Source organism: Mauremys mutica, chromosome 4 (assembly GCF_020497125.1).
Source record: "Mauremys mutica isolate MM-2020 ecotype Southern chromosome 4, ASM2049712v1, whole genome shotgun sequence".
NCBI lineage: Eukaryota > Metazoa > Chordata > Testudines > Geoemydidae > Mauremys > Mauremys mutica.
In genome coordinates, this window is record NC_059075.1 from 67,183,506 (window position 1) to 67,196,429 (window position 12,924).

At 46.7% G+C, this 12,924-nt stretch overlaps 1 protein-coding gene across 3 annotated transcripts in view; it reads left to right on the forward strand.

Moving 5' to 3' along the window:
• Positions 1-12,650, forward strand: part of SLC8A3 (solute carrier family 8 member A3) — a 197,408-nt gene extending 184,758 nt beyond the window's left edge. For all 3 annotated transcript variants that reach the window (XM_045012194.1, XM_045012196.1, XM_045012195.1), the window contains 4 exons: positions 1,450-1,574; positions 2,205-2,304; positions 9,470-9,745; positions 11,418-12,650. In XM_045012194.1, the coding sequence (XP_044868129.1) occupies positions 1,450-1,574; positions 2,205-2,304; positions 9,470-9,745; positions 11,418-11,794 (878 nt within the window). In that variant the 3' untranslated portion in view covers positions 11,795-12,650. The remainder of the gene's footprint in view (positions 1-1,449; positions 1,575-2,204; positions 2,305-9,469; positions 9,746-11,417) is intronic.
• Positions 12,651-12,924: the final 274 nt, after the last annotated feature.

Here is a 12,924-nt window from a genome sequence, read left to right on the forward strand (position 1 = left end):
CAAAGCAATTTTCGAATCAAAGGGGAATAAAAAGATTCTATCTCTTGTTCAGTTCAAACTAGAAAACATGTCTGCACATTAACATTTTCTTAAAAGGGCTCTTTTGCTAAAGCGTAACAAGAATTGGTACTTCAATCCCACTAAAGCTGTGGTTGCTTAAGCAGGGGAAGGAATGGGGGAGGGGTGTGTGTCAGACTAATAAAGGGGTTCAAGACAGGGTAAAGGACCATTTTTATTTTTTTAAACAATTAGTTATGTCCCTTGGTATATACTGAAGTTTATGTCCCTTAGTATATACTGGCCTTTTCTCCCTGAGATCTTTTGTGTTTATAGTGAAATCTTGGCTTCTGCTCCTCAAAAACGTGGGTGTTTCTATTAAAAATCTTAATAGAAACAATGTATTTGCAGGCTGCCAGTGAAAATGAGGGCAGCCCTGCAGGAGCACACCCTTTCCCAGTCAAGACGTTTCTGGACTCGTGCTGCCAGTTCTCACTACGTTCCAACTGTAGGTGATGTCCCCCTCGGGGAAGGTAGGCCCCATTGCTATCTCCCACTGCTGTGAAATAACCTGGACACGTCACCCCCTCGACATTCTGTAAATGGCAATGAATTGTTCTGGCAAGCCAGAAGTGAGAGCGGGGACAGTTATGGGCCTGTTAACTGCTTCTTCCCTCTCCAGATTGACTGAGACCTTGTGCCCAGCAGCATATTCTTCACTCATTCCTCCTACAGAACTCCCATTGCCATCATTAGTTGTACCATGTGGATGAAGAGGGCAGAATATGCCCACATGTTCACAGTTTTACTAAAATCAGGTTTAGGGGTGCTCAGTACTGTAATAATAGGGATACCTAACCTAGCACTTTTCATCACTAGTGTCTTAGGGCTTGATCCTATTCCCATTAAAGGCTATGGGAAAACTCACATTAGCTCTAATGGCAAAGGATCAAGCCCTTAATGCACTAGTCTTTCACTTCTGGAGGCCTGGGTTGAAGCCCAGCATATGCCGCAAGGGCAATCAGCTTGATGTGCTCAGTCTAGGTTTACAGTAGAGAAGCCCAGGGTAGGAATAGCTGAGGGTGCTGCAGATCCAGAGTGAGGCACATGGGCAGTAGAGGGGAAAAGAAGGACTGGAATATTCAGGGTGAGGGGGTAGGTAAGGACTGAAGTGCATTACCATTACAGGGGATGCTTTCCCCAGTTTGTGCCTGGCTTGAGCTGGTGGGATAGTTTCCTCATTTTCAGGAGAAGTATAATTCATTGAAGGTACAACAGAAGCTCTTTAAAAAGCCCACTCACCTAATGTCCCACCATTAACTCTCATGAGGCTCATTGTGAACTCAGCAAAATGTGAGAGGTGTGTATTTGTGCCCAAGGCATTTCACGGCATCTACCAAGCACCCCTGCCTTGTGCTCAGCTTCAGCTGAGTGTTGATGCTGTTTTCACAGAAGTGGCAGAGAGGAAGCTGACCATCGAAGAGGAGGAAGCCAAGAGGATTGCAGAGATGGGGAAGCCGGTGTTGGGCGAGCATCCCAAACTAGAGGTCATCATTGAGGAGTCCTATGAATTCAAGGTCAGTGCTGGGTACCGGGGCTCTTCATGAGGAGATAATAGTGTCACTGGAGAGGAAGCAGCCGGAGGGAAGGGATATAGGTAGAGGCTTGAACAGAGAGGACAGCCATAAGAGAGAGAGGGAGTGGCGAAGGGGGGAGAGAGAGAATGAGAGCGTGCCTGAAGAAAGAGGCCTAGCAGAGAAAGATTAAGGGAGAACCCGGAGGAAAGAGACACGAGGGAGCAGCCTCAGGAGAGATGAAGGGAAGGTGTATGAGCACCTTGTGGAGAGAGCAGGTGAGTTACCCCATTGACAGAGGAGGAGCAAGTGTCCTGAGATGATGGGGGACAAAGCAACCCCTATGGAGAGAGCGCGTGAGGTGGAAATGCCTCGGGAGAGGAAGGATGGATGAGGGGCAGGGAGAAGCCTGAGGAGAATCTACACTGCACAAAGAGAAGAGCAGCTGCATGGTTCTAGCCACCAGCCCCATCTTTAGGGGCTTCATCTCCCTGGCAGGGGGAGTGTCTGTTCCAGCCCCTGTGGAAGGGCGAGAGTGCTCCTCTCAGCACAGTGCTGAGTACTGTGTTCTCTCAGAACAGCACGTGGTGTCAAAGCTGGTTTAACTGCTGTGCATTCTTGTCCCATTGACAGAGTACCGTGGACAAGCTGATTAAGAAGACAAACCTGGCTTTGGTTGTAGGGACACATTCCTGGAGGGACCAGTTCATGGAAGCCATTACTGTTAGTGCAGGTGAGGGGACCTGAGAGTGCCCAGCTACAACAAGGTCACCAACCCAAAGGGAATGTACTAGCAAGACTCGGGTCTCTGAGCGCCTGTGTAAGCCAGCCTGAAACTGCCTCTGCTTCCTCAGTGGTGTTCAGCTCTAATAACTCCATGTACTGCAAACGTGCATGGATCATGGGTATCAGCTAAACCACGGGCATGGGACAGCAGGGATAGAAACCAGGAGCTTCAATTCTAAAAAACATAGGCCTCCCGCACCTAAGGGCAGGTCTACATGAAGATATAGCGCACGGCAAGCCACAGCCAGGGCAGGAATGGATAGCGCACTCAGTCACTACGTGGACCTTGCTACTGCACACTACAAGTTCCATAGTGTGCTTTGACCTACTGCTCAAAACACAGTCACTGGCTCAGAGAATGACACTGCAGCCTGGTGGTGACGGCACCCACCTAGGCGGTGGGGGATCCAGGTGCCAGCCCTGCTCCAATACCTGTTTGTTTAGACACAGTGAAACAGCTTCAACAGGAGAGATTGGAAGAGACCCTTCCCCGCACCCCAAGACTATCCTATCTCTCAGATTAGAGCACCTTCCTGAGAGGTGGGAGACCTCCCTTTAAATCCTTTCTCCCCATCTGGCAAAGGAGGGAATTGAACCAGGTCTCCCACATCCCAGGTAAGTGTTCTAACCACTGGGCTAATATTCCTAAGATGGGCAGCGCCACCTCTTCTTCCTCTGGCTGTTTTGTGTGAAGTGAGGCAAGCGCCTGGCTCGTTCTCCCAGCCGTGGATCTCAAACAGAGCTAGGTGCCTCCCTGTATCCTAGATTTAGGAACCAAACTCTGTGAAGGGGCAGGGCTTAGGACAGGGTTTCCCAAACAGTGGGTTTCAGGGCTGGCGTGGAAGGAAACCCCAGTGCGGTCGGAGAGCAAGCCTGCCCTGCACTCACCTCACAGAGGTACGGTGATTCACAGTGATTTTCTAGACACCCCCCACCTCCCAACAAAAAGTGATGAACTGTGACCCTCAGCATTGCAACACCTGTGGATTCAGGCCTTAGTGCCCAGTTCGAGGAGCACTCTCATTGCAATTCAGGGTGCTCAGTAATTTGCAGGATTAGGTTCCTATTTTGCAGATTCCAGGAATGCTTTGCAAACAATAGAGACTAATACAGTGAAACACAAACTAAAAACTCTTAATGAACCAACAGCTGGTGGCCATGTCCCTTTCAAGCTGGCATCAGGGGAGTGACAGGATAGTATGTGGTGCAAGGTCAGAGTGCAGCTTGGCCATTTGGTGCCTTGGAGTCCTCTTGGAAAGGGGTTAATTCCCAGCCAGCTATGGGGATGGGTTGCTGCACAGGCAGTTAGTGAGCCCCAAAGGCAACTTGTGATTCATGCATCTGAGACTGATGAGAAATAAAGGGGGGTGGGGAAGAAGGGGCAAGAGATATCTGGGTTTCTTCTTGCCACTTTTTTCTATGCAGACTTTCTCGGCCTCACTCTCTCTATCCCTCACCCCCACCCCTTTTCTCTCCTTCCCTCCTCCTATATTTATTCTTTTTCTCCATCCCTGATAGAAAGACGGGATTGCTGCTCCACCCTGTGCCTCAGACTGTCTGCCCTTAAGAACTCAGAAGCTTGATTAAAGCCCTTGCTCAGTATTTCCTGCCAAGCATACATTAGGGTGCTCAACCTCTGGGGCACCAGCTACTAGAGTCAGTGCTCACACCATAGCAGAATGGTGCTGCACCCAGCTGGAAACAGATTCATACGAGTTCAATCCGGTGTTGTTAGTGCTTTGGTCATTGATTTTATTCTGGGAAGGAGAAGAGTAGTATGGAAAATCCTTATACAATAGGCATTTTATTCCATCCACTTTGCTCATTATTCAATGAGCAAAGCCAGGCTTTGACTCTACAAAGGAATTGTCACAGAGGGCGTTCACCCTAACACATTTATCCCTTTGGACATTTCAAGACACACATCCTCAAGTGCGGTATAAGGGTTAACAAAGCAGTCAGGCATCTGCAGAGATGCTAGTGCAGCTCCCTATAACCAGTGCACAGAGTGCCAACTCTGTCATGTACTGCTTGTACGCAGCAGGTGCAGGGCTGCTACTAGCAGACCAGACTTCTATACCAAACAGGCTACAGGGCTTCCATCATGGAGAGAGACAAGAAATGTGTTCCCTTTACGATACTTTAATGCACTGCCAGGTATCACTGTTACCAGCTCAGGCAAGATGTGTTACACATGGTGCCATCTTGTGGCTGAACGTTATAATATAGTTTAGCATTCCATCACATCTCTCCCTTTATGTTTTACATTCATATCATTTCTAAAATGTACACTATCTTTTAGTATGTATCAGTCTGTTAAGTGTCTCTGAATCATACTGGTTTTTTAATTACACCACCCAAATGCATAACAACTTGGTCATCTGGCTGCTCATTAGTTGCAACGACTGTCTCTGGTCAGTTTGGACTCTTGGCATCTTCTTGTTGTTCTGCATGCACTATCTGTAGGGTTTGCTCTGTCGATTGGTCCTTCTGAGGCACAAACTGTAGATGTTGACAGTTTCTGTTTAACTCTCCATTGTCAGTCTCAATCACATATCATCTGGGTGATTAATTCTTTTTCTTTAGGACAGCTGCAGTTCTTCATCCTTCTTCGCCATCCAGTTTGACACAAACACAGTCACCAGGTTCTAGACGTGGCGGTTCTCTAACTGAGTCTCATCTGTTGTAAAAGTGTTCATAAGGTCTTTTAGCCTTTTTATCCAATTGTCTGCTCTTTGTATCTGGCCACTTTTTGGAGATAGATTCTTTTCTGAAGTTGGAACAGTAGTTCTGAGTTGTCTTCCCATCAGGAGTTGTGCTGGACTATATCCACTAGCTTCTATGGATGTTGATGTGTATCTCAGTAGAGCAAGGAATGGATCTTCCTGCTGTAGGATTTTCTTGGTTGTCTGTACAGCTCTCTCAGCTTCTGCATTTGCTTGTGGGTAATGTGGGTTGCTGGTAATATGAAAAATCATATTTTGTTTGGAAAAACAAATTCTGCTACAGTGAATTGTAGCCTGTTGTCCACCGCTGGTTTGTTCTGACATACCAAAATGAGCAAAAATGCATTTGTTTCTCAATAATACTGTGACATGTTATGTCTTTCAAGTACATTCTTTCTATATACCTGGAAAAACAGTCCATTATGACCAGATAATGATATCTTCTGAATTCACATAAATCTGCAGCTAGTCTCTTCCAAGGTCTGTCTGGCAGAGGTGTTGTTATTAAAAGGGTTTTTCTGTGTGTGGTGTGTTGGTCTGTGAGATCTGCAATGTTCACGTGCAGATACTTTATTCTTTATGCCCTTGCTGATGCCTGGCCACTATTCAGACTGGTTGGCCTGTTCACAGCATTTAGTTAGCCCTTGATGTCCTTTCTGGATGAGGTTTAAGATTTCTCCTCTCATTGCATTTGGAATTATGATGCAGTCACCTTTAATTATGAGTCCATTTGTCCATGCACCAAAAAGTAGTCGCTTGTCACTTCCTTAGTGTCCTTTAGATACTTTGGCCGGTTAGTCCTCATGTAACTTAGAGCTTCTTGAAGTTGTATGTCTGTTGAGAGGTTGCTTTTTGTAGCAGGTATAGTCTGGTTTCTGACTCTGGTCAGTATGTGTCCATAGCATCCATGTATGCCTTTACATCATCTTCAAGCACATAGGTAATTGAGTGTGATGCTGGGCTCCATGACAGAGTGTCCATGTAACAGGGTTCACTCACCACTCTGGTGCCTCCTGCTGGTTGTCATGGGAATTAGCTCTGCATGGTAGTGTGCCCTCTACGGGTGGTGTCTCACCACCGTCACTCCTGCTTTAGGACCCACATCTCTCCAAGGACTGTGGCGTCCACTTCAGTGACACAGTCCTCCAGCTGTGCTACACTCTGTGCTCCCCCCCTTCTGGGGGACCTGCAGTCCACTGTTCAGCCACTTCCCTTAGTGGCAACTGCGGCAAATTGTCTGGCCACTTCCTTGTGGCCCCAGCATCCTCTTGCCCTTGCCTCAGGGCCTCAGCCTGCAAACCCCAGCAGCCAGCCAGGAGCTGTCCCTAACTCCCCCAGTCCCTGCTTGCAGCACTGCTCTGTCCAGGGTGCTGGCAGTTCTCTCAGCCCTCCAGAGACACAGTCCCTCCTCCGGGAGCTCCCAGCAGAGAACTGCCTTCCTCTGCCCTGCAGCTCCCTTTTTATATGGGCCTGCTTGGCCCTGATTGGCTGCTCCCTTCAGCCCTTCTCTGATTGGCTGCCTCCAGCACAGCCTCCCTAGGGCTGCTTTTAACCCCTTTTCTCCCAGTGAGGGGCAGCCGCCCCATCACAGTCTGCTACTACCAGATTTTTCCCCAAGAACATATTTAGCAATTGGGTTACGAACCCTGCAAGGTGTTTGTACAGTATATGGTTCAGCATTGTCTCATAGGGTTATTTGTACTGCATCTCCTTTCAAAAGTCCAATCTCACCAAAAACTTTGTCAAATTCTTCCACCTTTCTCTCTAAGCACATCATGGCTGCCTCGCTGCTGCTGGGAAGGCTACTGGTCTTTTATCTTTTGATAACATATACTCTGAATGCAAATCTTTTGTCTTTGTAAGTTGTTTCTGCGGTGAATTGGCCCATGCTGTTAGAATACCAGCAGGGCTAGTCAGGGCTGTATCAGGTGACTTCAGATCTGGGTGTTTTGAAGGTAAATATATGTACCTTCTGATATGACCATCATATCTGCTCCTGAGTCCGTTTTCAGGGCAATAGCATTTCCATTAACATTCAGTCTTGCTCTCCAAATGGCCTCTGTGTCATCACATTGATAGATCCCAGAAACAATGGCTCTTGGCTATCTGTAGCAGTCAGTTCCCTGACTGTCTTACTATGGCAAACAGCTGCAAGATGTCCATATTTTTTCATTGATTATATCTTGCATTTTTGGAGGGCCACACATCTGTTGGGCTATGGATATTTCCACATCTTGAGCGTTTAGTCTGAAAGGTTTTGTAGTTAGTCTGGATCTTGTCCAATACTGTCTCTGGTCTTATGGTAATTACTTTTAGAAGTCATGCTGTGTCTCTTTACTGCCTTATTTCCAGTTTGAAATTGTCTGGCTTCAGCATCCAGCCATTGGTTTCTGTTATGCCTTTCTCTGCTAGACTAAAGAGCCCTTTAGTACTTGGTATTTTCTCCCCATTAGGGTAGTTATACACTGTAATGAAGTCAAAAGAAGCAGCCCAGGACTAAGAAGGAATGGTTTTGATCCATTGACCTCTGGCTTATGGGCCTAGCATGCTTCCTCTATGTAGAAGAGCTTAGTTCCTAGTGCAATCACATGGTTCCTTAAGAAACAGGCAGCAGTCCTTAAACCCAGGAACCAGCTACGGTTCAAGTTCTGTCCTTGGGGCAATTCTGAGACTGCCTACACCAGACACATATTACTGGTTGGACAGCTTTTGGAAGTTTTGTCTTGAGTACCAGTAGCATTATATGGAGAAATGGTGACAACTTTTGTAGTTACAGTTGAGTAGCGCTTAATCTACTTACGTTTGGTCACTGGAGTTTAGCGCTCTCTTGCTTCAGAGTAAGAGGATATGTGGTCCTCAGCATTTGGCCCAGTCACAGTTATTAGATTTGTATGACTAGCTTTATTATGAGTAACAGTGAAGATACCATAACAATAGGAAGACACTGAACATAGGAAACATCATGCTGGAATAGCCCAGTTGTCCACCTAGTTTGGCATCTTGTGTCAGGAACTGGCCTGTGGCAGATTTTTCAGAACATATAAACCCCCTTATATAATGCACATAGATATGTTATACTGTAGAATGGATGGAAAACTTCCTGACCTCTGCTGGTAGTCAGCCCGTGCCCAGAAAGATGGGGATTAAGAGCCCTTGTAATTTTACCCAACCTTCTTGCAGATATTATTCTCAGTTTATCAGTTTCTACTTTTTTTCTTAATATTATTTAGCTTTGTGCCTCTGTAATGCCAATCAACAGTGAGTTCCACAGGCTAATTATGTGTTGCATAAGAAAGTATTTGCTTTTATCCCTGTAAAATGTGTTGCCGTTCAATTTCAAGTGCTCACTTATGCTTGTCATCTGAGAAAGGGTAAATAGGAATGCCTGACTGGCCTTCACTATTTTCATGATGCTGTCTGCGTTGCTATGGTGATAAATATGGTCAAATCCTCTGTGTACCGGTACAAGAACAACATTAAGGACATTAAGAGATGATTCTGTGATTGCTGATCCACTTTCAAATACCCTGATGCCATTTCAAGGCAATCCCGATATTATCCTCCCTCTATAAACCCAGGAAAGCAGAGAATAGGTGAAGCTGGTGGTGGAGTTTATTTGCTCCAAATAAACAAGCACTAAGGAAAACTTGTCTGTACTTACATGTTGTGGTATACAGAGAGATAGCCAGCAGTCAACTGCTGCTAACATTTCAAAAGCCACATCTGGACTGGTATCTCCTAGCATGCCAGTGTCCCAGGAACAGCCCCTCAGATGCTCCTGCTGTGCTGCTGACCCTATAGTTCCTATCATTCCATTGGTAGCATCAGAATGTTGACTGGCGGGGGTAACACTGCAGGCATGGTGGAGAACAGCTGGGACAGGGGAAAGCTGGTTAGGGTGTACACACTCTCTTATGCAGCAAATATTCAAGATCAGGAACATTAGCAGGCAAATCATTGGTTGCCCGTCACCTCCTGGGCAGCAGAAGACAGGTCCTTTGCTGCTGAGTTCTTAAGGTTGTCACAGAGAGCCCAGTGTCAACAGCTCATCCCTTCCCCTCAGGCAGTAGTTAGTATTCTCCCCTGATCCCTCACTGATTGAATCCTAGCTGTGGCCTAGATGATACTGTTAAAGGTAATACCACTGTTTCCTGGTTTGACCTCTTCTTTCTGAAATCCATTCAGACAGCAGCCAGGCCTCCATCCCCATTGGCCAAATATGTGATTTTCTTGTCTGTGTGATTTCAGTGAATTTTTGCTGTTGCAATAAGGATCAATAGAACATAATCCATGTGACTTCAGCTTATAAAATGCTGCAGTGTTTGGAAACCTGGGATTTCACAGAGCCCACTAGTGATCTGCTTTCTTGTCTTGCATTGCTTGCAGCGGGTGACGAAGATGAGGATGAGTCTGGTGAGGAGCGCCTGCCATCCTGCTTTGACTACGTCATGCACTTCCTGACCGTCTTCTGGAAGGTGCTCTTTGCTTGCGTGCCACCCACAGAGTACTGCAATGGCTGGGCCTGTTTCATGGTGTCCATCATGATAATTGGCATGCTCACTGCTGTCATTGGGGACCTCGCTTCCCACTTCGGCTGCACCATTGGCCTCAAGGACTCGGTGACTGCTGTTGTCTTTGTGGCCTTTGGCACCTCAGTACCAGGTGAGGAGGCCAAGGGCAAAAGTGTGGTAATAGGAGAAAATAATGGCTAGCACCTCTAACCTAGCCCATTGTTCAGGAGCAGCAAATCCAAGAGGGGCTCAGCCCCTCCATCCCACAATCCTTTGTGTGGGTAACTTTGGTGTTTCAGGAACCACTGGTTCTTGCGATGCTGTATGGGATGTGAAATCTGATTGGGAACTGGGGCTCGGGGAGGAATGAGAGTAGTCTCACACCCCCTTTCCCCAGGCAAAAGCTGTTGACCCCTGGGGTTTAGGATGCACTGGGTGAGAATCTCTGAGAACTGTGGTTTATTGATAGGTTTTTGGATTCTGTCTAGTTTTGGAGGGGTTGCAGGGGGCATGTGTTTTGAGGGGGTTTGTACTAGTGAATGTTAGGGGACTTGACAGTGATTGTACAGTAAACCAACATCCTCTACTCATAGCCACTGACCAGACACAGGGGGACACCTGCACCCTTGCTGTGCCAACAGGGACCTCGACATCATGTGTTTGTACAGAATCTACTATAACAGGGTCCTGGTCCATGACTGGGGCTCCTAGGAGCTCTAGCAATACACATAATTGGTAGTAATAATAATACTGATGATGACCAACAGGGACTCTGTTGCCACTGGCAGTGGTGTCTCTACAGCTATGTCTACACTGCCATAGGAGGTGGGATTGCACCTTGGGTAGGCATACCCACACTAGCTTAATTCTAGCTGCCGTGGCTAAAAATAGCAGTGCAGCCATGGCGACATGCACCCCAGCATGGACTAGCAATGCGAGTACGGACCAGGAAGGCTTGCACAGCCTGTGCTGAAGACCACACTGCCACGTCTTCATGGCTAGTTTTAGCCACACTAGGCAGAGTAACGACAGCCCTGGCTATGCCTGCCCCGGCTGCAGTCACACCTCCGATTGCAGTGTAGTCAGCCCCTGTATTAGCTTCAGTTCTGAGAGGCCACTGCTAGGCAAAGCTGCCAAAACAAATGGTAGCAAACAGCCACTGGGGACAGAGATGAGCCCTGTTTATATCTAGTCAAATAATCTACTATAGTTCTAGAGCACCAATTCCACTCAGAAATAAGTCCACCCCTTCATGTCTCTATCCCCATTGTGGGTATATGTTAATGGAAGTGCTATCCACTAGCCCCCCTCAATCCAATACATACACAGGTCTCCTTATTATGCTATCTCGGGCTCAGCTGGAATACTGCCTAGTTCATGGGCAGTATTTATAGTGCCAGCCTCCAGCACTTACTTCTGCTAGTGGCTGGAAGAGGAGCCATAAGCACCCTTCTGGCTGGAAGGTTGAGTGCCACAGCCTGTGTTATCAGCAAAAAAGAGTGGGGCACAGTGCACTGGGTGCAAAGAGCAAAACGAAGGTCAAGACAGGCCTATAAATGTCTGGCAACTTAGTGCACCAGTCTAAGGAGAAGGTGCTAAAAGTGGCATGAGACCATTAAGAGGACTCACTACCAGGGCCATTCTCAAACCGCTTCTCTGCAACTACAGAGATCTGGCCTCTGTCCCCCTCAGAAAAGGGTGTCCTTATTTCAATTCAGCTTCAGCAATCCATGCCTGCTCTCCTGCCTTAAAAACCGACAGGGTCCCCAGCTTTGGGCAGCACCATTTCATTATTACTGTTAATTCACGTCTCTCCCTTCTAGACACTTTTGCCAGCAAAGCAGCCGCCATCCAGGATGTGTATGCTGATGCTGCCATTGGCAACGTCACGGGCAGCAATGCCGTCAACGTCTTCTTGGGCATCGGACTGGCATGGTCCGTGGCTGCCATCTACTGGGCTTCCCAGGGACAAGAGTTCCATGTGTCAGCGGGCACTCTGGCCTTTTCCGTCACGCTTTTCACCATCTTTGCTTTTGTCTGCATCAGTGTCCTGCTGTACCGGAGACGGCCTCACCTCGGAGGGGAACTAGGAGGCCCCAAGGGGTGCAGACTTGCCACAACTTTGCTCTTTGCAAGCCTGTGGCTCCTGTACATTCTTTTTGCCACACTGGAGGCCTATTGTTATATCAAAGGATTCTAAGCCGCGGAGAGATGATGAAGTCGGGGGGGAGGGATCCCCCTCCTCTGTTACCTCATTGGACACCAGTCCTCCAAGTGTTGTTAAACCAGAAGTGACAGCTGTCTGATTCCACAGTTGCCCAGACAGGAGGACAACTGGGCTGCAAGAAGGGCAAAATTATCATGAAACAAAAACAAGTTAAAAAATACAAAATGAATTTAAGGTATTTAAATAAATCAAACAAAATAAACCCAGTCACTGACCCCAGTCAGTGATATTGAGACTCTTCAGCCACCTTCAAAGATCACATTTTCTTTATTTTATTGTTTTCTTTTTTCTCTCCTCCATTATGAAATGGTATCATGTATTTCTAAATAGGTTGAGAATTACAGAAATAAGTTGGATCAAGGTTTTGCGGGGGAGGGGAGGAAACGTTGCTTAAAGTTTTTTTTTCTTCCTTTAAATAGACAAAAAAATGTTAAAAATCAAAACCAAAAGCTTCAAGCTGCCATCAGTGCTGGAGTTGAACAATGCATTTTTTTGAAGCCACAAAAACAATGTCATAGTCAAATGACTCGCTGTTATCTGTTTCTCCCTTTAAGTATATCATGAGACTGATGTATTTCAAATGCAAATACAAACACACACGCAGGAAAATACAATGATGAAGGCTGGAGCATAGAGCAACCCACGCACCAGCCTGCGATTTAAAAAAAAAAAAAAAGACCTCTAACATAATATGTATCCTGTATATTTTGAGTGTGGCATCTCTCTTTGTGTAAAAAAAACTTAAAACCTGTGGTACTGCAGGGAGAGGAAAATATGTTCATTTAGAAAAGGTAAAGAAATGAACAGATACACAGACATAGCCTGCAATGTGGAAAAAAGGGAGCTAGGGAAACCAGGGCACGTCCCTTAGGATCATAATGGTATTGTGTTTGATTTGTGGGCGGGCAGCAGGGTGTTCCTTTTTGCTTTAAAGTGAAGGTGAATTCATGTAAATAATTTGCTGTTCTCACATTTTGGTGCATACGAGAAGCTTTGAGGCATAACATGCCACTCAAAGGTTTCTAAGCATCATCTTAAAGCAGGGGTGGGCAAACCACGGCCCACGGGCCGGATCCGGCCCCTCAGGGCTTTGGATCCGGCCC